Source organism: Protopterus annectens, chromosome 8.part0 (assembly GCF_019279795.1).
Source record: "Protopterus annectens isolate FY-2018-M chromosome 8.part0, PAN1.0, whole genome shotgun sequence".
NCBI lineage: Eukaryota > Metazoa > Chordata > Ceratodontiformes > Protopteridae > Protopterus > Protopterus annectens.
In genome coordinates, this window is record NC_056741.1 from 606,773,334 (window position 1) to 606,794,858 (window position 21,525).

Consider the following 21,525-nt stretch of genomic DNA (forward strand, 5'->3'; position numbering starts at 1 on the left):
TTGAGATGTAAATCTTGACATCCATGTTGACAACACTTAAGTGATGTTCAAAGGACTAAAAAGATAAGGCTGCAGTACATGGATCTTCAGCTACTCTGATATACTACGATTAGTTACGGGGGGGGGTGTTGGAGAAAGTACAGTTGTGTACACTTACTATAAATGTAGATGTTCGAGTGTACTCACTGTTGCAGTCATTACATTTGGGTTATCTGCTTGCAGGTTGCCCTCAGTCGGCCTGATTAACAAAGTCTTGGGTCCTGCGTCAGTTGCTGTCCCTTCTTCCATGACGTCAGGTCGTCAGGGGTATAAAATATGCAGTCAATGCCATTACATCAGTTTTTCTTGCCCCAGTTGTCAGGTGCCCCCCTAATGGGAAGCAATTAAACATAAAAGCACAAAGATATACCTCCAGCAAAAAAGCAAATACACCAAAAAGGCTTTTAAGCATAGTAAAGGAAAGTAGAGGTATAGCCAAAAGAAATGTGTTTATATCACATTATCGAAAGATGAAAATAGTGAACGCTATTTCATCAGTCCCAAAACATCTAAACATGAAAATATCGAACATTTCACCTAACCCGCACCCTAACCCTAACTCACTTAAACCGGCCCAACCCTAAAGTCTGTCACTATTGCACACACGCCTAACCCGCGCCCTAACCCTAACTCACTTAACCCACCCCTAACCCTAACATACAAACAATCGCACACTTGAACCCAACCTGTAACTTTCCACCACAGCGCTAAGAATAGCGAAGCCACAGAAACGGCCAACCGAATTCTTTCCCCGAGGAAAGAATTCGCTGTTCTGCAGCTTCGCTATTCTTAGCATTCGCTGAATAGTGTTCGATATCAGAACATTCGAAGTTTTAATACTTCGATGTTCTGATATAGACCCAAAGAAGTTAGGGGGCTGGAGGGAGGGTAACCAGGACTGCAACAGTGAATACTCTCGAACATCTACATTTATGGTAAGTGTGCACAACTCTACTATGTTCTTCGTATTTCACTGTTGCAGTCATTACAGTTGGGTAGATTCCCAAAGCTATGGTTGGGAGGAGGAATTTAGATAGCATTAGGGCCAGCTATAAGGCCCTGCAAGACTGCAGTGGCAAAGCCAGCTCTGGATTTAGAGATAATTGGCAAATGATAATGCTTGGTGAAAGTATGTACAGAACTCCAGGTAGCAGCTTCTAGGATGTCCCTGGTAGGGACGCCTCTGAGAAAGGCTGTAGAGGTAGATGTAGCCCTGGTGGAGTGAGGTCTGATCCCCTGGGGGATAGGTTTTCCATGGTGCTTATAGCAGAAATGAATGCAATGGCTTATCCATTTAGAAACAGTCTGCTTTGAAATAGCCTTCCCTCTGCCCCTGCAGCAAATGCCACCAGCAGTTCAGATTTCCTTTGAGGTTTAGTCCTGTCCAAGTAGAATCTAAGTTGTCTGTGCACATCTAAGGAATGTATCCATTCCCCTTTATTCTGTGGATTGGGAAAGAAGGCTGGCAAATGAATGGACTGATTAAGAGCCACACTGGATACCACCTTGGGCATGAAGGATGGATTGGTTCTGAGGGACACCCTGTCCGCATGAAAGATGATGAAAGGCTCTACTGCCATAAGGGCCTGTAATTCAGATACCCTTCTAGCTGAAGTGATTGCTAAAAGGAAAGCTGTTTTCCAGGAAAGAAATTTTAAGTCTGCAGTAGCAGCTGGCTTGAAAGGAGGTAGTGTGAGTTTCTCCAAGACAAAGTTAAGGTCCCAGGCTGGGGATGGAGCTCTCCTGGGTGGTCTCAAATGTTTGGCCCCTGTGAGGAACTGCTTGAGCATGGATGAGAGAAGAGGGGAGGTTCTGTGTTATAATGAGCTGAAATGGCTGAGGTGTGGATTTTAATGGAGGAAAAACGACAGGCCCTTGTGAAGCATCTCAGTTAAGTATTATAAAATCTGAGGTAAATTGGGAGCTGCTGTGCTCATGTCTTGAGATTGGTTCCAGGCACAGAATCTTTTCCATTTTTCAGCATAAGATTTTCTAGTACTAGGCCTCCTTGCCTCTAAATTGATATCATCACAGGTTGCTGAGGGATGGTAAAGGAAAGATTAAGTAATTAGCCAGGCTGCAAGGTTCAGTGTTGGAAGCTGAGGGTGCTGAATCTGGTTATCCTGCTGAGACAGCAGGGAAGGAGTCTGAGGCAGGTGCCATGGAGATAACCGTGGCACACTGAGCACGAGGGGGTACCAGTGTTGGCGCGGCCAGTCTGGAGCAATCAAAATCATCCTTGGTTTGTCCTGTTTGATTTTTAGTAGTACTTTGGAGAGCAGAGGCAGAGGGGGGAAGGCATAGGCCAGTTGAAGGACAAAGCATCCACTTTCGAGGCTTGTTTGGGGAGAGTCCTTGTGCAAAATTTGTCCAATTGGTAGTTCTGGGGAGAGGCAAACAGGTCTATATCTGGGCTCCCCCCCATTTGCTTGTGAACATGCTGAAAATCCTTGGTTCCAGTTTTCACTTGTGTGGGTCCATGAGGTTTCTGCTTAGTCCGTCTGCCAGTGCATTTAATTTTCATGGCAGGAATTGAGCTTGTAGATGCACTTGGTAGCTCAAGGCTGTGTTCCACAATGCCATGGCTAGTCTGCAGAGGGGGTAAGAATGTGTACCCCCCCTGCTTGTTTATGTACCACATAACAGTGGTTTTGTCCGTCCTTACCATTAGTTATCCTGGAAGAATGTGGTCCTTGAAGGCTGCCAGAGCATTCTGTACAGCTAACATTTCTTTTTGATTGATATGCACGTGCATTTGACTTTGGTTCCATTTGCCCTGAATGCACTTCCCTGCCAGGTGAGTCCACCATGCATAGTCTGATGCATCTGGTGTTAGGGTTTGGGCGGCAGGGGGTGGTGTGAAAAGTAGTCTCTTGTTTTGGTGGCAGGCCTCTGCCCACCAAAGGAACTCTAGGCGTAGGCAAGGTATGATAGGAATCATTGTTTCTAGGTCTTGAGAATGTTGACACCATAGGCTTTTTAGATACCACTGTAGATTCCTCATATGCAGTCTTGCATATGGAATTAGAAGAATGCAGGAGGCCATGAACCCCACGGCTTGCAGTATTTGATTGCAGATAGCAGGGTTTTTGCGGCCACATGTTTGAAGTAGGTTGTCAAATGAATTTGCTTTTCTGGTGTGAGGTAAGCCATCTGGGAAGTTGTATTCAAGCTTGCTCCCAGGAATATAATTTGTTGACAGGGTACCAGGTGTGATTTCTTTTCGTTTATGGTGTACCCCAGACAAGTTAGAACCCTTTTTACAAAGGCTAGATGATTCAAAAGTATGTCCTGCCTTTCTGCCTGAATTAGACAATCGTCCAGGTATGGGTATATTTGAATATTTCTTTGCCTGCAAAATGCAATAACTGGAGCTAGGCACTTTGTGAATACCCTGGGCGCAGCAGATAAGCCAAAGGACAGTGCAGAGAACTGATAGTGCGTGTAGCCTGCTTTGAAGCGTAGGTATCTTCTGCAAGATTCCCTGATTGGGATGTGCAGGTATGCTTCTTTTAAATCTAGTGTTGCCAACCAGGCATCTTTGCCTAGCATAAAAAGAAATTGGTGAAGAGTCAGCATCTTGAATTTTGGAATCTCCAAAAAGGTGTTTAGAGTAGACAGGTCCAGGATAGGACGCCATGAATTGTCTTTCTGGGTACCAGGAAAAGTCTCGAGCAGAAACCTTGTCCCTTTTCCTCTTTTCGTACCAGCTGAATAGCCCCCATGCTTAAGAGAGAAAGTACTTGTTTTTGGGCCTCTGCCCACTGATATGGTGTAGGTCTGGCTACCCACTTGGTGTTGGCAATGTGTGGAAGTGAAATCTGTATCCCTGGGACACTATATTTAAAACCCATTTGTCCTGGGTAATGAGTTCCCAATTCTTTGCATGAAGGGCTATCTTTCCCCCCAAAATGGCAGTCAGTTGATAAGTGTTAGAAATTTTAAACGGAAGTCATTGACACAGTTTACCATAGGGGAGAGTCTTATTATTCCCATTCTTGGAAGTGGAGGCCCCCCCACTGCTTAGTTCTGTGAGTCCCCTGGGACTGAAACCTGGGGTTTTTGCTGTGTCTGGGTTTAGCTTGAGTAGACCTGGAAGGGGCTGGAAAGGACCAATTCTTAGAGGGCCAGTGCCTACTAAATCTAAGAGGCTGAACTTGTAAAAAATCTTTAGCAGTTTGCATAGATTTAGCTTTATTTCCAACTTTTTAAGGACTTTCTCAGCTTTGTTGCCAAACAGGCAGTCGTGATTTAAAGGAGCATCCAACAATTTAGCTTTAACATGATCAGGCAAAGATTGCTCCTTAAGCCAAGCATGCCTTCTGAGCAAAGACCCAGTAACGGCAGCACTGCAAGAGGCCTCTAATGAATCAAAACCACACTGCAAAGTACGTTTTCCAACTTGTTCAGCAGAATGCATTAAATCCTGTAATTCTTTATTTTCCACACAGTCAGGAATCAACATCATTTTCTGTTTAAGCAGTCCAATAACATGTTGCTGATATTTTAACATATGAAACTGGCAGTTTAAAGCCCTAATGGCCAAGGTTGCAGAAGTGTAAACTTCTTACCCCATCTATCCAGTGCCCTGGAGTCTCTATCAGAAGGGGTAGGACTTTTAGCAGTAGAAACCTTAATGCCCCTTGGGTCCCTGTGAAATAGTCTCTGGATCTGCAATAGGATTTTTGAAAAGGAACTTGTGGGACTCAGGGACCTTGCAGTATCTGTCAGGTTTTCTGGGAGCAGGAGGCACGGAATCAGGGGCTAAACTAGATTCTGAGAAAGCATCATCAACAATGTCTAGTACAGGAGGAATAGCTAAAGGCCTATGCTAAGGTAGGAGAAGGAAATCCCTAAGCCTCTTTTTTGAATCAGAAAAATCCTGGCTTTCCCCGTGGAAATGCTCGCTTTGAGTATGTAAGGTTTCCCAAAAAGAAAAATCCTCAGGAGGGGAAGCAGAGGGAATAGAGTCCACTGCATCAGAATCCTCATAAGTATTTAAGGGCAAATCCAGATCATCAGAAGAGTCAGAAAAAACAGAATCCTGATCAGAAGATTCATAATCAACTTCAGTCCTAGGCCTCTTAGAAGGGGGGGGGTGGCTACCCCTGATTAGAGTCATCAGATCTTCAGCCATTCTTATCATTTGTCTTTTAGGCCTAGAGGCCTGAGCATGTGGCCTGGGCATTGTTTTTTTAGACATGGATCGAGATTTAGGCCTGAGTAAAGGAGGAGGCGTCTGTTTAATATGCAAGTCCTTAGGCCTGAATACACTCTCAGAAGCCGGTGCCTGCAGCTCTGGACCCATCCAAGGTAGAGACATCCACAGGTTCCACAGTTGAAGCATCTCGCGGCATACTGGATTCCGAATCTCTGAGGTCTCAGTAGAGGCCTGCAAATCAGAAGTAACGGGTATTACGGGCTGCAAAAGCGCCTCAATGAGTACTGGCGACTGGTTTAGGAAAAGCGTCGTCGGCAGTTTTGAACCTCGGCGTCCTGTCTCTGTCTTTATCTTTGCGTTTTTTCAGAATCCCAGTAGTAGTATGGCTAACCGATGACATTTTTGGATAATTAAACAGAGAACCGAAATATTTAGAGGCGAAAATATACCGACGGATAGTGCGCTGATTCAATAAAGCACAAAACTGACAGCAAGGTACGTCATGGTCAGGGCCTAGGCAAAGAATACATTACGAATGAAAATCTTTGAGGTATTTGCTTTCCACAAGTAATGCAATTATTAACCTTTACTGACATCGGTAAGGAGTAAGAAAAAGTTTCCCCAACGGGGTACTTAGCTTTAGTTGAAGACTTCGGTTCTGAAACTCGAAAACGAAAATTTCAGGAGTCGGCCAACCGGCTCTTGCGAACTGCTTCTGCTTTGGGCACTGCATGGCAATAAAGACTGATGTAATGATGTCGGCTGCATGTTTTATACCCCTGACGACCTGACGTCATGGAAGAAGGGACAGCAACTGACGCAGGATCTAAGACTTTGTTAATCATTTCGACTGAGGGCAACCTGCAAGCAGATAACCCAAATGTAATGACTGCAACAGTGAAACACAAAGAACATCAATGTGTTTTCAAGCACTGAAAGCTGCAAAACACAACTCTGCCACAAAAACAGCATCTAGATGCAAGAGCTTTTAAGGCAGTTACAATACTTCATTCTGACAGAATTTTATTAATGTGATAGCACAAAGTGTATAAAGTTTTAAAGCTGTTAAAGCAGTGCTGTTCTGTGGTAGCTGTTATGCATACTGCAGTGTGAGACTTGATTGCAACAGCTTTAAAATATCCTCAACTAAAAGCTGTTATACACCTTTGAAAGCTGTTATGATCCAGTCTTGCAGCAGAGTAGTGTACAACTCTCTCATGTTTCTGCCGATTATGGAGTATAATCATTGTGTTCCACATCCTACATTTATTTGAATATGACAGGTGTTTAATTATACACAGTATTGCATTACTGACAACCTTACACCCAATGGCAGTTATTCAAGCATTTGTGGTACAATTTCATTTAGTACGAACAGTATCAAGGTGAGACACCAATGTTATTTTAGTTTGTTTTCCTCAAAAGTGTGCGGTACTTGTTTTGTAAGTGTAGGATATTATATGTGCATACATAATAAAAACTAATTGTGTGGATTGCCCTTTCTTAGTACCAGACAGCAATGCACTTTCTAATCCATGAAACAGAACTTGAACCTAACAGATCAAAAAATGCAACAGTCCACAGGGCAGTCTGTACTACCATAATGTTTCTTACCTGTTCAAAGGGGCTTTTATTATCAATACCTTTGGCTCCAACGAACACCCAGCTATCTCGGAAACTCAGATCTTTGACTGCTGTGCTGCCTAATTCCATGAACATCTTTCGGGCTTCAACATTCATCCTAAAAAGATAACTTAATTAGTGCTGGCAATTTCATGTCTAAGCTATGTGGTCTAACTGTAGCATTCATGACTTTGCAAAAGCTACCTAAAACTATCTATCCACATTCCACAATTACAGGTAATGACTACTCTCCTCAAGTACTTCCAAAATGCATCACATCTGCCAGTGAAAAAGTAACCACAGCAGGGCTGAGACGCTGGCCTGTTAAAAAAATACTGTACCTAAAGACAGCCCTTGTAAAATTAAGACATCTAGAAATGAGAATTACAGAAGGAATATCAACAGGACTGATGTACACTGGGTACTGCTATCCCATGCTACATTCCAGAAAGTTTTGAAAACTGTCTCATCCACAAAAGTCAGGAAACATGAACTTAGGTGTACAGAAAAAAAAATTCCCCAGTACTTTCTCAAGTTATTTTTCAAACAAGGGGATGATTCAGAAATCCAGTCATGTCACTTAGTACTGATGAGACACTAGCAACGTCCCCCCAATTAAGTAGATTTTTCTCATACATCAGATAAATCATCCTGTCACCCAGAAAATTTTTAAAAGCTATTCAGGATGGACTCTGCTTAACATGCAAGGGCAGCATATACTTACATGTTTGTATATTTAATCCCAACAAAAAAAAAAAACATTCATACAGTCCATGGGTGCAGCAGAAGTCAATTCAAAAAGCATGATTTTCTAAATCATGATTTATCAGATCTAGTATGGCAAAGCTGGTGAAAGGGCTGCTGGCACCAGGAATCACAGATTCACTCTTTATTGTTGCAAAAGATAAATGTTTTGTCTGAGATGCAATAATGTCAGAGGTGGATTAAAGTAGAGGGAGACATGGGTGCCTTTACCACAGTTTAACAAAATTAAGAGTTTACCTGGTTAATACAGTTTTCTGATTTCTGATCTAATGTGTTCAACAAAGTGTGATTCTGTGACTTATGCTCCAGCTAACTATTCTTATCAGTGTAGACCCACTGGTGAAAATTACTTGTGAAGAAAGAATACAGTAAACTCTCTGTTAACAGGCACCCATGAGGATTGGTAGATGCCGGATAAAGTACAGTTGTATACACTTACCATAAATGTAGATGTTCAAGTGTATTCACTGTTGCAGTCATTACATTTGGGTTATCTGCTTGCAGTAGCCCTCAGTCGGCCTGATTAACAAAGTCTTGGGTCCTGCATTGGTTGCTGTCCCTTTTTCCATGACATCAGGTCGTCAGGGGTATAAAACATGCAGCCGACGCCATTACATCAGTTTTTCTTGCCCCAGATGTCAGGTGCCCCCCTAATGGGAAGCAATTAAATCTATAAATACAAGGATATACCTCCAACAAAAAGCAAATACACCAAAAAGCTTTTAGAGCATAGTAAGTGAGAGTAAAGGTATAGCCAAAAGAAGAAAGGGAGCTGGAGGGAGGACTACAACAGTGAATACACTTGAACATCTACATTTATGGTAAGTGTACACAACTGTACTATGTTCTTCGTGTTTCACTGTTGCAGTCATTACATTTGGGTAGATTCCCAAAGCTAAGGTTGGGGAGGAGGAATTTAAATAGAATTAGGACCAGGTATAACGGCCTGCAAGACTGCAGTGGCAAAACCAGCTCTAGATTTAGAGAAAATTGGCAAATGATAATGCTTGGTGAAAGTATGGACAGAACTCCAGGTAGCAGCTTCTAGGATGTCCCTAGTACGGACGCTCCTGAGAAAGGCTGTAGAGGTAGATGCAGCCCTGGTTGAATGGGGTCTGATGCCCTGTGGGATAGGTTTTCCATGGTGCTTATAGCAGAAATGAAAACAGTGGCCTATCCATTTTGAAATGGTTTATTTTGAAATAGCTTTCCCCTCTGTCCCTGCAGCAAATGCCACCAGCAGTTGTTCAGATTTCCTTTGAGGTTTAGTCCTGTCCAAGTAGAATCTAAGCTGTCTGTGCACATCTAAAGAGTGCAGTATCCGTCCCCCTTTGTTCTGTGAGTTAGGAAAGAAGGTAGGCAAATGAATGGACTGACTAAGAGCCACACTGGATACCACCTTGGGCATGAAGGAGGGATTGGTTCTGAGGGACACCCTGTCCGCATGAAAGATGATGAAAGGTTCCACTGCCATAAGGGCCTGTAATTCAGATACCCTTCTTGCAGAAGTGATTGCTAAAAGGAAAGCTGTTTTCCAGGAAATAAATTTTAAATCTGCAGTAGCAGCTGGCTCGAAAGGAGGAAGAGTGAGTTTCTCCAAGACAAAGGTAAGATCCCAGGCTAGAGTTGGAGCTCTCCTGGGTGGCCGAAAATTTCTGGCCCCTCTGAGGAACTGCTTGAGCAGTGGGTGAGAGAATAGGGGAGGCTCTGTGCTATAATGAGCTGAAATGGCTGAGGCATGAATTCTGATGGAGGAAAAAGACAAGCCCTTATGAAGCATCTCAGTCAAGTATTGCAGAATCTGAGGTAAAGTGGGCACTGTTGCGTTCATTCCTTGAGATTGGTTCCAGGCACAGAATCTTTTCCATTTTGCAGCATAAGGTTTTCTAGTACTAGGCCTCCTTGTCTCTAAAATGATATCCATCACTGATTTACTGAGGGATGGTGAAGGAGAGATTAGGTAATTAGCCAGGCAGCTAGGTTCAGGGTTTGCAGCTGAGGGTGCAGAATCTGGTTCTCCTGCTGTGACAACAGGGAAGGAATCTGAGGCAGATGCCATGGAGCCAAGTGTGACACACTGCGCAAGAGTGGGTACCAGTGTTGGCGAGGCCAGTCTGGTGCAATTAAAATCATCCTTGGCTTGTCCTGTTTGATCTTTAATAGTACCTTGGAGAGCAGAGGCAGAGGAGGAAAGGCATAAACTGATAGGTTTTTCCAGCTGAAGGCTAGAGCATCCACTTTCCAAGCTAGTTTGTGGGGAATCCTTGTGCAAAATTTGTCCAGTTGATGGTTCTGGGGGGAGGCAAATGGGTCTATATCTGGGCTCTCCCATTTGCTTGTCCACATGTTGAAAATCCTTGGTTCCAGTTTCCACTCAAGTGGGTTCATGAGGTTTCTGTTTAGTCCGTCTGCCAGTGTATTTAGTTTTCCTGGCAGGAATTGAGCTTGTAGATTCATTTGGTAGCTCAAGGGTGTGTTCCACAACCCCATGGCTAATCTGCAGAGGGGGTAAGAATGTGTACCCCCCTGCTTGTTTATGTACCACATGACAGTGGTGTTGTCCATCTTTACCATTAGTTGTCCTGGAAGAATGTGGTCCTTGAAGGCTGTCAGAGCATTCTGTACAGCTAACATTTCCTTTTGATTTATGTGCAGGTGCATTTGACTTAGGTTCCATTTGCTCTGAATGCACTTCCCTGCCAGTTGAGCCCCCCATGCATAGTCTGATGCGTCTGTTAGGATTTGGGTGGCAGGGGGTAATGTGAATGGCAGTCCCCTGTTTTGGTGGCAGGCCTCTGCCCACTAAAGGAACTCTAGGCGCAGGCATGGCATGATAGGAATCCTTGCTTATAGATCCTGTGAATGTTGACAGCATAGGCTCTTGAGATACCACTGTAGTTTCCTCATATGCATCCTTGCATATGGAATTAGAAGAATGCAGGAGGCCATGAACCCCAAGGCTTGCAGTATTTGCCTTGCAGATAGCTGGGTTTTTGTGGCCACTTGTTTGAAGTGAGTTGTCAAATGAATCCATTTCTCTGGCGTGAGGAAAGCCATTGGGGAAGTTGTATTCAAGCTTGCTCCCAGGAATATAATTTGTTGGCAGGGTACCAGGTGGGATTTCTTTTCGTTTATGGTGAACTCCAGACAAGTCAGTACCCTCTGAACTAAGGCCAGATGATTCAAAAGAATGACCTTGCTTTCTGTCTGAATTATACAATTGTCCAGGTATGGGTATATTTGAAAATTTCCTTGCCTGCAAAATGCAATGACTGGAGCTAGGCACTTTGTGAATACCCTGGGTGCAGTAGACAAGCCAAAGGGCAGTGCAGAGAACTGGTAGTGCATGTAGCCTGCTTTGAAGCATAGGAATCTTCTGCAAGACTCCCTGATAGGGATGTGCAGGTATGCTTCTTTTAAGTCTAGTATTGCCAACCATGCGTCCTAGCCTAGCATAGGAAGCAGCTGGTGAAGAGTCAACATTCTGAATTTTGGAATCACCAGAAAGGTGTTTAGAATAGAAAGGTACAGGATAGGACGCCATGTATTGCCTTTTCTGGGTACCAGGAAAAGTCTCAAATAGAAACCTTGTCCCTTTTCCTCTTCTAGTGCCAACTAAATAGTTCCCATGTTTAAGAGAGAGAGTACTTGATTTTGGGCCTCTGCCCACTGATTTGGGGGTAGATCTGGCCACCTGCTTGGTGCTGGTAACGTGTGGAAATGAAATCTGTATCCTTGGGACACTATATTTAAAACCTATTTGTTCTGGGTAATGAGTCCCAGTTTTTGGCCTGCAGACCAATCTTTCCGCCTAAAGGAGCATTCAGTTGGGAAGTGCTTGGAAGTTTTAAAAGCAAGTCATTGAGACAGTTTTCCATAGGGGGGAATCTTACTACTCCCAGGTTTGGGTGCGGAAACCCCCCACTGCCTAGTCTTGTGTGTCCCTTGGGACTGAAACCAGGGGTTTTTGCTGTGTCTGGGTTTGGCTTGAGAAGACCTGGAAGGGGCTGGAAAGGACCAATTTTTAGAGGGCCAGTGCCTACTAAATCTAGGAGGCTGAACTTGTAAGAAATCTTTAACAATTTGCATGGATTTAGCTTTATCTTCCATCTTTTTAAGAACTTCCTCAGCTTTGTTGCCAACAGGCAGTCTTGATTTAAGGGAGCATCCAACAATTTAGCTTTAACATAATCTGGCAAACCTTGCTTCTTAAAACAAGCATGCCTTCTGAGCCCAGACCCAGTAACAGGAGCCCTGCAAGAGGCCTCTAATGAATCAAATCCACATTGCAAAGTATGTTTTCCAACCTGTTCAGCAGAATGCATTAAATCCTGTAATTCTTTATTTTCAGCACAGTCAGGAATTAACATCATTTTCTGTTTAAGCAATCCAATAACATGTTGTTGATACTTTAACATATAAAACTGGCAGTTTAAAGCTCTAATGGCCAAGGCTGCAGAAGTGTAAACTTTCTTACCCCATCTATCCAATGCCCTGGAGTCTCTGTCAGAGGGGGTAGGATTTTTAGCAGTAGAAGCCTTAATGCCCTTGGGTCCCTGTGAAATAGTCTCTGGATCCGCAATAGGATTTTTAAAAAGGAACTTGTGAGAATCAGGAACCCTGTAATATCAGTCAGGTTTTCCGGGAGCAAGAGGCAAAGAATCAGGGGCCAAACTAGATTCTGAAAAGGCATCATCAACAATGTCTAGTACAGGAGGTATAGCTAAAAGCCTATGCTGAGGCAGGAGTAAAAATCCCTAAGCCTCTTTTTTGAATCAGAAAAATCTTGGCTTTCCCAGTGGAAATGCTCCCTCAGAGTATGTAAGGTCTCACCAAAAGAAAAATCCTCTGGAGGGGAAGCAGAGGGAATAGAGTCCTCTGCAGCAGAATCCTCATAAGTAGATAAGGGCAAATCCAGATCATCAGAAGAATCAGAAAAATCAGAATCCTGTTCAGAAGACTCAAACAACTTCAGTCCTAGGTCTCTTAGAAGGGGGAGGTTGGCATCCCCTGATTAGAGTTATAAGATCTTCAGCCATTCTTATCAATTGTTTTTTAGGCATAGTGGCCTGAATATGCAGCCTGGGTGTCGGTTTCTTAGGTATGGTTCAAGATTTTGGCCTAAATGAAGGAGGCGGCATTGGTTTAATATGCAAGTCCGTAGGCCTGAATACACCCTCAGAAGCCAGTGCCTGCATAGCGGCTCCGGACCCATCCAAGGTAGAGACACCTGCAGGTTCCACAGTTGAACCATCTCGCGGCATACTGGACTCCAAATGGGTCTCAGTAGAGGCCTGCGAGTCAGAAGTAGCAGGTGTCAGGGGCTGCAAAAGCGCCTCACTGAGTACCGGCGAACTGGCGACTGGTTTAGGAGAAGCATCTTCGGCAGCTTTGGACCTCGGCGGCCTGTCTCGGTCTTTATCTTTGCATTTTTTTGGAATCCCGGTAGTCGGATGGCTAACTGACAACATTTCTGGATAATTAAACCAAGAACCAAAATATTTAGAAGCAAAAATATACAGACGACGGATAGTGCGCTGGTTAAATAAAGCACAAAACCGACAGTAAGGTACGTCGTGGTCAGGGCCTAGGCAAGGAATACAGTACGAATTAAAATCTTTGTGAGGTATTTGCTTTCCCCAAGTAATGCAATTATTAACTTTTACTGACATCGGTAAGGAGCAAGAAAAAGTTTCCCCAATGGGGTACTTAGCTTTAGTTGAAGACTTTGGTTCTGAAACTCGAAAACAAAAATTTTAGGAGTCTGCTGACCGGCACTTGCGAACTGCTTCTGCTTCGGGCAATGCACGGCAAGAAAGACTGATGTAATGGCATCGGCTGCATGTTTTATACCCCTGACAACCTGACGTCATGGAAGAAGGGACAGCAACCGACACAGGATCCAAGACTTTGTTCATCAGTCCGACTTGAGGGCTACTGCAAGCAGATAACCCAAATGTAATGACTGCTACAGTGAAATACGAAGAACATCTGTAGTTTCTGGTTCCTTGAGAGTTACTTTTAAAAATAGGCCTGACTAATACAGTAAACTCTCAGTTAACCAGAACTCAAGCAACCAGAACTCTCAAGAAACCAGAAAAAAAAATTGAAGAACTACAGTATGAACAATTCCATTTTTCATGTGTTGCACTTTTTTTACCCCACAGAAACATACCTTACGTTTTTAAAGTTTTAAAAAGGAAAATACAAATAAATTCCCTCTCTCCCATTCTGAGAACAAGTCAAACCAAAAGTCAAATTGCTAAAATGTCAACACTCACTCCATACTCACTCAGTTTGCATCAGATTGCACATTCTCTCTCCTATCTCTCACACACACAGTCTCTTCAGCTTTCATACATGCATTCATTCACTCTTTCTCTCCGATCTCTCACACACACATTCCTCCGCTTTCATACATCTCTCAAATCTCTCACACACTTTCGCTTCTGCTTTCATCCATGTATTCACTCACTCCTTCTCTCTATCTCTCTTACAGACACTTTTCTTCAGCTTTCATACATCTCTCCGCTCTCTCACGCACAGTTGCTTCTGCTTTCATACATGCATTTACTCTCTCTCTATTCAATTCATTCTCTTCCAATCCACTCAGCATGCAACTGAAAACCGTTCCGAGTGCCACACTTTCTAGCGGAAAGTTTAAATTATTATTATTCCAGCCAGGCTTTTGATTATTGTATTTCAATATTAAAATCAAATCAATACAGTGTTTATGGTATGGTATAGTACAGGGTACAGTATTTGTCGGGTCTACTTTTTTTAACAGTAACTCTCAAGCAACCAAAAACTACACTTATCCAGCATCTACCAATCTCCATGGGTGCCGGTTAAGTGAGAGTTTACTGTACTGCACTCTATACTATTCGTTTGGTTTGACTTGTTCTCAGGTTGGGAAGAGAGGGAATTTATTCCTATTTTCCTTTTTAAAACTCGTACTCTAAAATCTTAAGGTATGTTTCTGCAGGGAGAAAGTGCAACACATGAAAATTGTACTGTATTGCTTCGATTTTTTATTGCCGGTCGCTTGAGTTCTGATTAACTGAGAATTTACTGTACTTTACTTGGGTTATGACAGGGCTTAAGAGTGTGAAGTTCTATGCAGCATGGAATGCACATAGCATAGCCTCATACAGCAACTGATACTCAGTGAAACTAAGCTATAACTTTAATTATATGAGCATGCACACATGCAATATACATAAAATGTCTGTTTTATACAGTGTACTTAAAGCAAAGTGAAATTGCACTAATGCATTGCTCAAGGTTAATTTCACAGTACTAAATGGAGAACTTTCCCCACTTTCTGTCAATACTCTAAATCACTTTTCCTTGCAAGCTTATAGTGCTTTGAAAAAGTATTTACAGAGGACCAAGTTGCAGCTTCTAGAATACTTCAAGAATCCAAGTCTTCCCAGAAAGCCATAGATAAAGACAAGACTATAGTAGAGTGGGTCTTGACCTACTTGGGAATTTTTTTTTGTGGTGAGTATTAAAAAATAAAAATAAGACAACAGCCTTAAACAACCATTTGTAAACAATCTGTATTGATACAGGTTGTCCTTTCTTCTTATCTTCACAAGAAAAGAACAGCAGATCCAAAGATCAAAAAGATTTAGTCCTGTCAAGATAGTACCAGAGTTGTCAGGGGACATCCAAGGAATGGAGCATCCTTTCTCCTGCATTTTTAAGTTCAGAAAAGAAAGTGGGGAATGGATAGTTTGGGTTAACATACATTCAGACACTACTTTAGGCAAAGAAGACAGATTAGTTCTCAAAAAAGTCATGTCCCTGTGTAAATGACATAAGGTTGACACACCATAAGAGCTTGCCACTCAGATACTCTTATTGCAGAGGTCAGAATAATCAGTAGAAGTTTTCCATGTTAAGAACCTCAAGCCAACCAGATTAGCTGGTTCAAATGGGGCAAATGTTAGCTTCTTTAAAAACAATTTAAGTTCCCAAGAAGGGACCAATGTTTTTCTTGGAAGGCTCAAAATTAAAACCGCTTTCAAAAACAAACATTTTGACATAAGAATGCCTTGAAAGAAAAGGATCTGTGGCCATATGAAAGTAACTCACACAAATATTGTAAAACCAGAGAAAGTACAGTTGTGTACACCTACCATAAATGTAGATGTTCGAGTGTCTTCACTGTTGCAGTCATGACTGTGGGGTTCTCCCCTGCCAGCAGGCAGCCCTCGGTCGGCCAGAATCCCAAAGTCTGGGTCCGGCGTCGGCTGTTCAACCATGCTCCCTGACATCAGAGCGCCAGGAGTACAAAGCTGACAGCAGACGCCATCTTCTCCAGTTTTTCTTGCCCCAGATGTCAGGAGTCCCAAAATGAAAAAGGTCCCATAACCTTTGCAAATACACCTCAGAAGAATGGTGAAAAAAAGGAAATACACAAAAGTAAAAATAAGAGGGAACAGGAGGGAGGGAACCCAGACTGCAACAGTGAAGACACTCGAACATCTACATTTATGGTAGGTGTACACAACTGTACTATGTTCATCGTGTTTCACTGTTGCAGTCATGACTGTAGGGTAGAATCCCAAAGCTGAAAGAAAGGGAGGTGGTCATAAAGAAGAAGGGGTGGCTAAAAGGCCCTGCAAGACTGCAGAGGCAAAGCCTGCCCTAGACTTAGAGTAGAGAGGTAGATTGTAGTGCTTAGAAAAAGTATGCACTGAACTCCAAGTTGCAGCTTCCAAAATGTCTTTGGTAGGAACTCCCCTGAGGAAGGCCACAGAAGTGGCAGCAGCTCTGGTGGAATGAGTCCGTATACTCCCTGGGATTTGCTTTCCATGGTGTGAATAACAAAATCTGATTCCATGAGCAATCCATTTAGAAATGGTCCGTTTTGAAATGGCTTTACCTTGGGAACTTGAAGCATAAGAAACAATTGTTCTGATTTTCTGATGTCCTCAGTTCTGTTCAGGTAAAAACGTAGTTGTCTGTGTACATCCAAGGAATGTAAGATCCTTTCCCCTTTATTTTGAGGAGTGGGGAAAAAGGTTGGCAAATGGATAGTTTGATTTAAAGCCACTTTGGAAACCACCTTTGGCATGAAGGTAGGATTAGTCCTCAAAGATACCCTGTCTTGATGAAAAATAATATAAGGTTCCACAGCCATAACAGCTTGCAACTCTGAAACTCTCCTGACAGAGGTTAGGACTAACAGGATAGCTGTCTTCCAAGATAAAAACTTGATGTCAGAAGAGGCAGCAGGCTCAAAAGGAGGCAAGGTTAGTTTTTCCAAAACATAGTTGAGATCCCAAGCAAGAATAGGAGGAGATCTAGGAGGTCTTAAATTCTTAGCTCCTCTGAAAAACTGTCTCATGAGCTGGTGGGAAAAGATGGGAGGGTCTGTATTATAATGAGCAGAAATAGCAGAGGCATGTATCTTAATGGAAGAGAAAGAGAGACCCTTATGTAAGAGATCTGTCAAGTAAAGTAAAATTAAAGTAATGTTAGGAAGAAAAGGATCAGAATCCTGAGCCTGCATCCAGGAACAAAATCTTTTCCATTTTCCTGCATAAGATTTTCTAGTGCTAGGACGTCTGGCTTCTAAAACGACATCCATAACCTGCTTGGGTAGGAAAGAAGAAATCAAAGGCCCTGGATTAACCAGGCCGCCAGGCTGAGAGTTCTGACATGAGTGTGTAGAACCTGACCCTGATGTTGGGACAGAAGGTTCGGAGACTGAGGTAAAACCCAAGGGGGCTCCAGGCATAGGTTTTTTAGAGTTGGATACCAAAACTGCCGAGGCCAATTTGGAGCCAGCAAGATTATCATCTTGGGCATGTCCTGTTTTATCTTCAATAAAACCCGTGGAAGAAGAGGAAGAGGCATAAAGGCATATCCAGAGAGGTTCCTCCAACTGAATGACAGGGCATCCACTTTCCAAGCTTCCCTGTGGAAAGTCCTGGTGCAAAAATCCTGTAGTTGATGATTGAGATGGGATGCAAAGAGGTCTATGTGAGGACATCCACAGACTGCTGTTATCATCCTGAATATTTTGGTGTCCAGCATCCACTCGTGTGGATCCGAAAGGTTTCTGCTCAGACTGTCTGCCAGGAAGTTTTGTTTCCCTGGTAGAAACTGAGCTTGAAGATCCACATTGCAAGCTAGAGCTGTGTTCCCATAGATCCATGGCTAGTCTGCAAAGGGGGTAGGAATGAGATCCCCCTTGCTTGTTTATGTACCACATAACTGTGGTGTTGTCTGTCCGTATTAGTAGTTGTCCTGGTTGTAAAAGATTCCTGAAGGCCAGTAGAGCTTTCTGAACGGCTAACATTTCCTTTAAGTTGATATGCAGGTGCTTGTGATCCTTTGTCCAAAGGCCCTGCAGACAATTGCCCTGAAAATGGGCTCCCCAATCATAATCCGAGGCGTCCGTGGTTAGAGTCTGAGTGGCCGGAGGCAGACGGAAGGGTTTCCCTTTGTTTAGAACACATGCCCTGGACCACCAAAGAAATTCCTTTTGAAGGTAAGGAAGGACGGAGATAAGTATGTCTAAACTGTGGCAATGCTGAGACCATACACTTTTTAGGTACCACTGTATTTTCCTCATGTGTAGTCTTGCATATGGTATGAGAAGGATGCAGGAGGCCATGTAACCCAAAGCCTGCAGGAATTTCCTTGCAGATAGTTGAGTTAAAGTTGCCAAGGTTCTGAAAGTTGAAGCCAGCTGTAATTGTTTTTCGGATGTCAGAAATGCCATCTGGGTTGTGGTGTTTAGAAGTGCACCCAGAAAAGTTATCTGTTGTGATGGTGTCAAATTTGACTTTTTTATGTTTACAGAGAATCCCAGGAGCTTGAGGAGGTTCTGTACAAATTCTAGATGCTGGAGTAAGACATCCTTGCTGTCTGCCTGAATTAGACAATCGTCCAGATAAGGGTAAATTTGAATTCCCTTGAGTCTGCAGTAAGCTACTACTGGAGCCAGGCATTTGTTGAAGATCCTGGGTGCAGTAGACAATCCAAAGGGCAGCGCAGAGAATTGAAAGTGCCTCGATCCGGCCTTGAGCCTGAGGAATTTTCTGCGATCCTGCCTGATGGGAATGTGTAAATATGCCTCCTTTAAATCCAAAGTTACCATCCATGCATCTTTGGACAGCATTGGAAGTAGCTGTTGTAGAGTAAGCATCTTGAATTTTGGAATCTCTAGAAAGGTTTTCAGGACCGACAGATCCAGAATGGGTCTCCATGAATTTTGCTTCCTTGGGACTAGAAAGAGCCTTGAGTAAAAACCTTTTCCCATCTCTGAAAGTGGAACGAGCTCTATGGCATTCATAGCCAAAAGAGCTTCCACCTGGTTTAAGGCCTCCGTCCATTGATGTTTTGTAAGGTCTGGCCATCCGCTTGGCCTTGGCAAGGTATGAAAATGGAATTTGTAACCTCTTAAAACCACATCCAAAACCCACTTGTCTTGGGTTATTTGAGTCCAATTTTGATAAAAAAGAGAGAGTTTTCCTCCGAGAGGGGCTTCCAGGCAAGAAGTTCCTGTAGCCCAACAGAGGGAGTCATTGAGTTTGTTTCCTTTGAGTTTGTGACCTGTCCTCTCCTCCCCTAGGGGTGGAAGCAGTCCACTGTCTTGGTCTATAAGAAGCTTGTGTTTGAGGCCTTCCTCTGGAGCATCTATATCTACCCCTCTGAGGCCTGTCTGAAGTGGGAAAGGACCAATTATTTGAAGGCCAATTCCTGCTAAATCTAGGTGGCTGTACTTGTAAGAAATCTTTAACTGTTTGCATGGATTTAGCCTTATCTTCCATCACCTCTTTAGCTTTTGATCCAAACAAAACATTATGCTGAACAGGAGCATCCAATAATTTAACCTTTACTTGTTCAGGCAAATTTTGTTCCTTTAGCCATGCATGCCTTCTAATGACTGTGCCAGAGGCTGCAGCCCTACAAGAAGCCTCCAAGGCATCAAATCCACAGTGTAAACCATGCTTCCCAACTTGTTCAGTGGCATGCAATAAGTCATGTAATTCCTTATCATCTGCACAGGCAGAAATGGAAGTAAGCTTTTGTTTTAAAACAGACAAGAGAAATTGCTGGTATTTTAGCATATGAAACTGACAGTTTAAAGCCCTAATGGACAAAGTAGCAGAAGTGTACACCTTTTTGCCCCATCTTTCTAAGGATCGAGAATCCTTTTCAGTAGGAATGGGATTTCTAGCAGAAACGGCCTTAACTCCCTTAGGACCCTGAGAAATGGTTTCAGGGTCAGCAGAAGGGTTCTTGTATAAAAACTGATGGGAATCAGGAACCCTGTAATATCTATCAGGCTTAACAGGAGCAGGAGGAAAAGAGTCAGGGGTTAATTTAGCCTCCGAAAAGGCATCATCCACAATATCCAAAACAGGAGGAATAGCCAGGGGTCTAATGTTGGGGAAGAAGAAAATCCTTCAGTCTTTTCTTAGATTCCGAATACTCCTGTCCTTCCCAGTGGAAATGTTCCCTCATTTCATGCAAAGTTTCCCCAAAAGAGAAATCCTCAGGGGGAGAAGCTGAAGGAATGGATTCCTCAGCATCAGAATCCTCATAAGGAGGGAAAGAATATTCCGGATCAGAAGAAGAAACTGAGGAAACAGAAGCCTGATCAGAGGAATCATAATAAACATCCTGCCTTGGCCTTTTATCTGGAGGGGGATGTGAACCCCTAATCATAGTAAGCAAATCCTCCGGCATCTTGAATAACTGTTTCTGTGACTTGGGAGCCGGTTCAGAAGAGGCCTGTGTTGTAGTCTTTGATTTAGAAGGAGTCTTTGCCTTTGTCTTTGCCTTTATTAGAAGCTGAGTAGGCCTGAAAACCCCTTCAGAAGCCGGTACCTGCACAGCGGCTCCGGACCCATCCGAAGGAGCATTGTCCAAAGGTCCTGCAACAGAAATATTTAAAGGCCTGGTTGGCTCCTCATGAGAGTCCGTTTCGGCTGTCGGTTTTGAAATGGCCGACGACAGGGGCTGCAAAAGCAGCTCACTGATGACGGCCGAACCTGAAGCTGGCTCCGCTTGTGCGCTATCAGATTTGGACCTCGGAGGCCTGTCTTTATCCTTGCGACGTTTGTGAACTCCGGCAGCCAGAACCGTATCGGATGACATTTTGTAGTTAAAGCGCCTACCGAAGTAATGAAAAGCAAAATCGTACCTTCGCTTAATTGTACGTTGATTGAATCTAGCACAAAACCGACAACTAGCTACGTCGTGGTCAGGGCCTAAGCAAGGAATACAGTAAGAATGAAAATCCTTATGAGGTATTTGCTTCCCACATGAAATACAATTATTAACTTTTTCTGACATCGGAGTGGAGCAAGAAAAAAGTTTCCCCAACGGGGTACTTAGCTTTGAGTGGAGAAGAAAATCTTCGGACTGACATTTATCAGAAAAAATCGTCAGGAGTCAGCTGACCGGCACTTGCGAACTGCTATCACCGCACGGCAAGAAAGACTGGAGAAGATGGCGTCGGCTGTCAGCTTTGTACTCCTGGCGCTCTGATGTCAGGGAGCATGGTTGAACAGCTGACGCCGGACCCAGACTTTGGGATTCTGGCCGACCGAGGGTTGCCTGCCGGCAGGGGAGAACCCTACAGTCATGACTGCAACAGTGAAACACGATGAACATCAACTAGCTCTGAATGGGTGCTCATTATGTTGTTGCTAGCACCAACTAGAAAGCCTTTTCCATTTTCTAATATACGACTTTCTGGTAGCAGCCTTTCTTGCCTCAATTAGTAGCTGTTGTATGTCCTCAGTAAGCAGATGGCTAAAGGAAAATAAGACTCTACAATACAGGCAATTAGTTAAAGTTGATTGGGATTGGGGTACCTCAAACACTCCTGATCTTGTGTGAGTAGATCCATTCTGTGAGGAAGCTTATAGCAATCGCCCCTGGCCATTTCTAAAAGCAGAACCACC

The 21,525-nt window shown here is 43.4% G+C and overlaps 1 protein-coding gene across 1 annotated transcript in view; it reads right to left on the minus strand.

The window, feature by feature from the left end:
• Positions 1–21,525, minus strand: part of FAM3A (FAM3 metabolism regulating signaling molecule A) — a 1,301,271-nt gene that overhangs the window by 98,574 nt on the left and 1,181,172 nt on the right. The window contains exon 9 of the mRNA XM_044080097.1: positions 6,815–6,941. Within this exon, the coding sequence (XP_043936032.1) occupies positions 6,815–6,941 (127 nt within the window). The remainder of the gene's footprint in view (positions 1–6,814; positions 6,942–21,525) is intronic.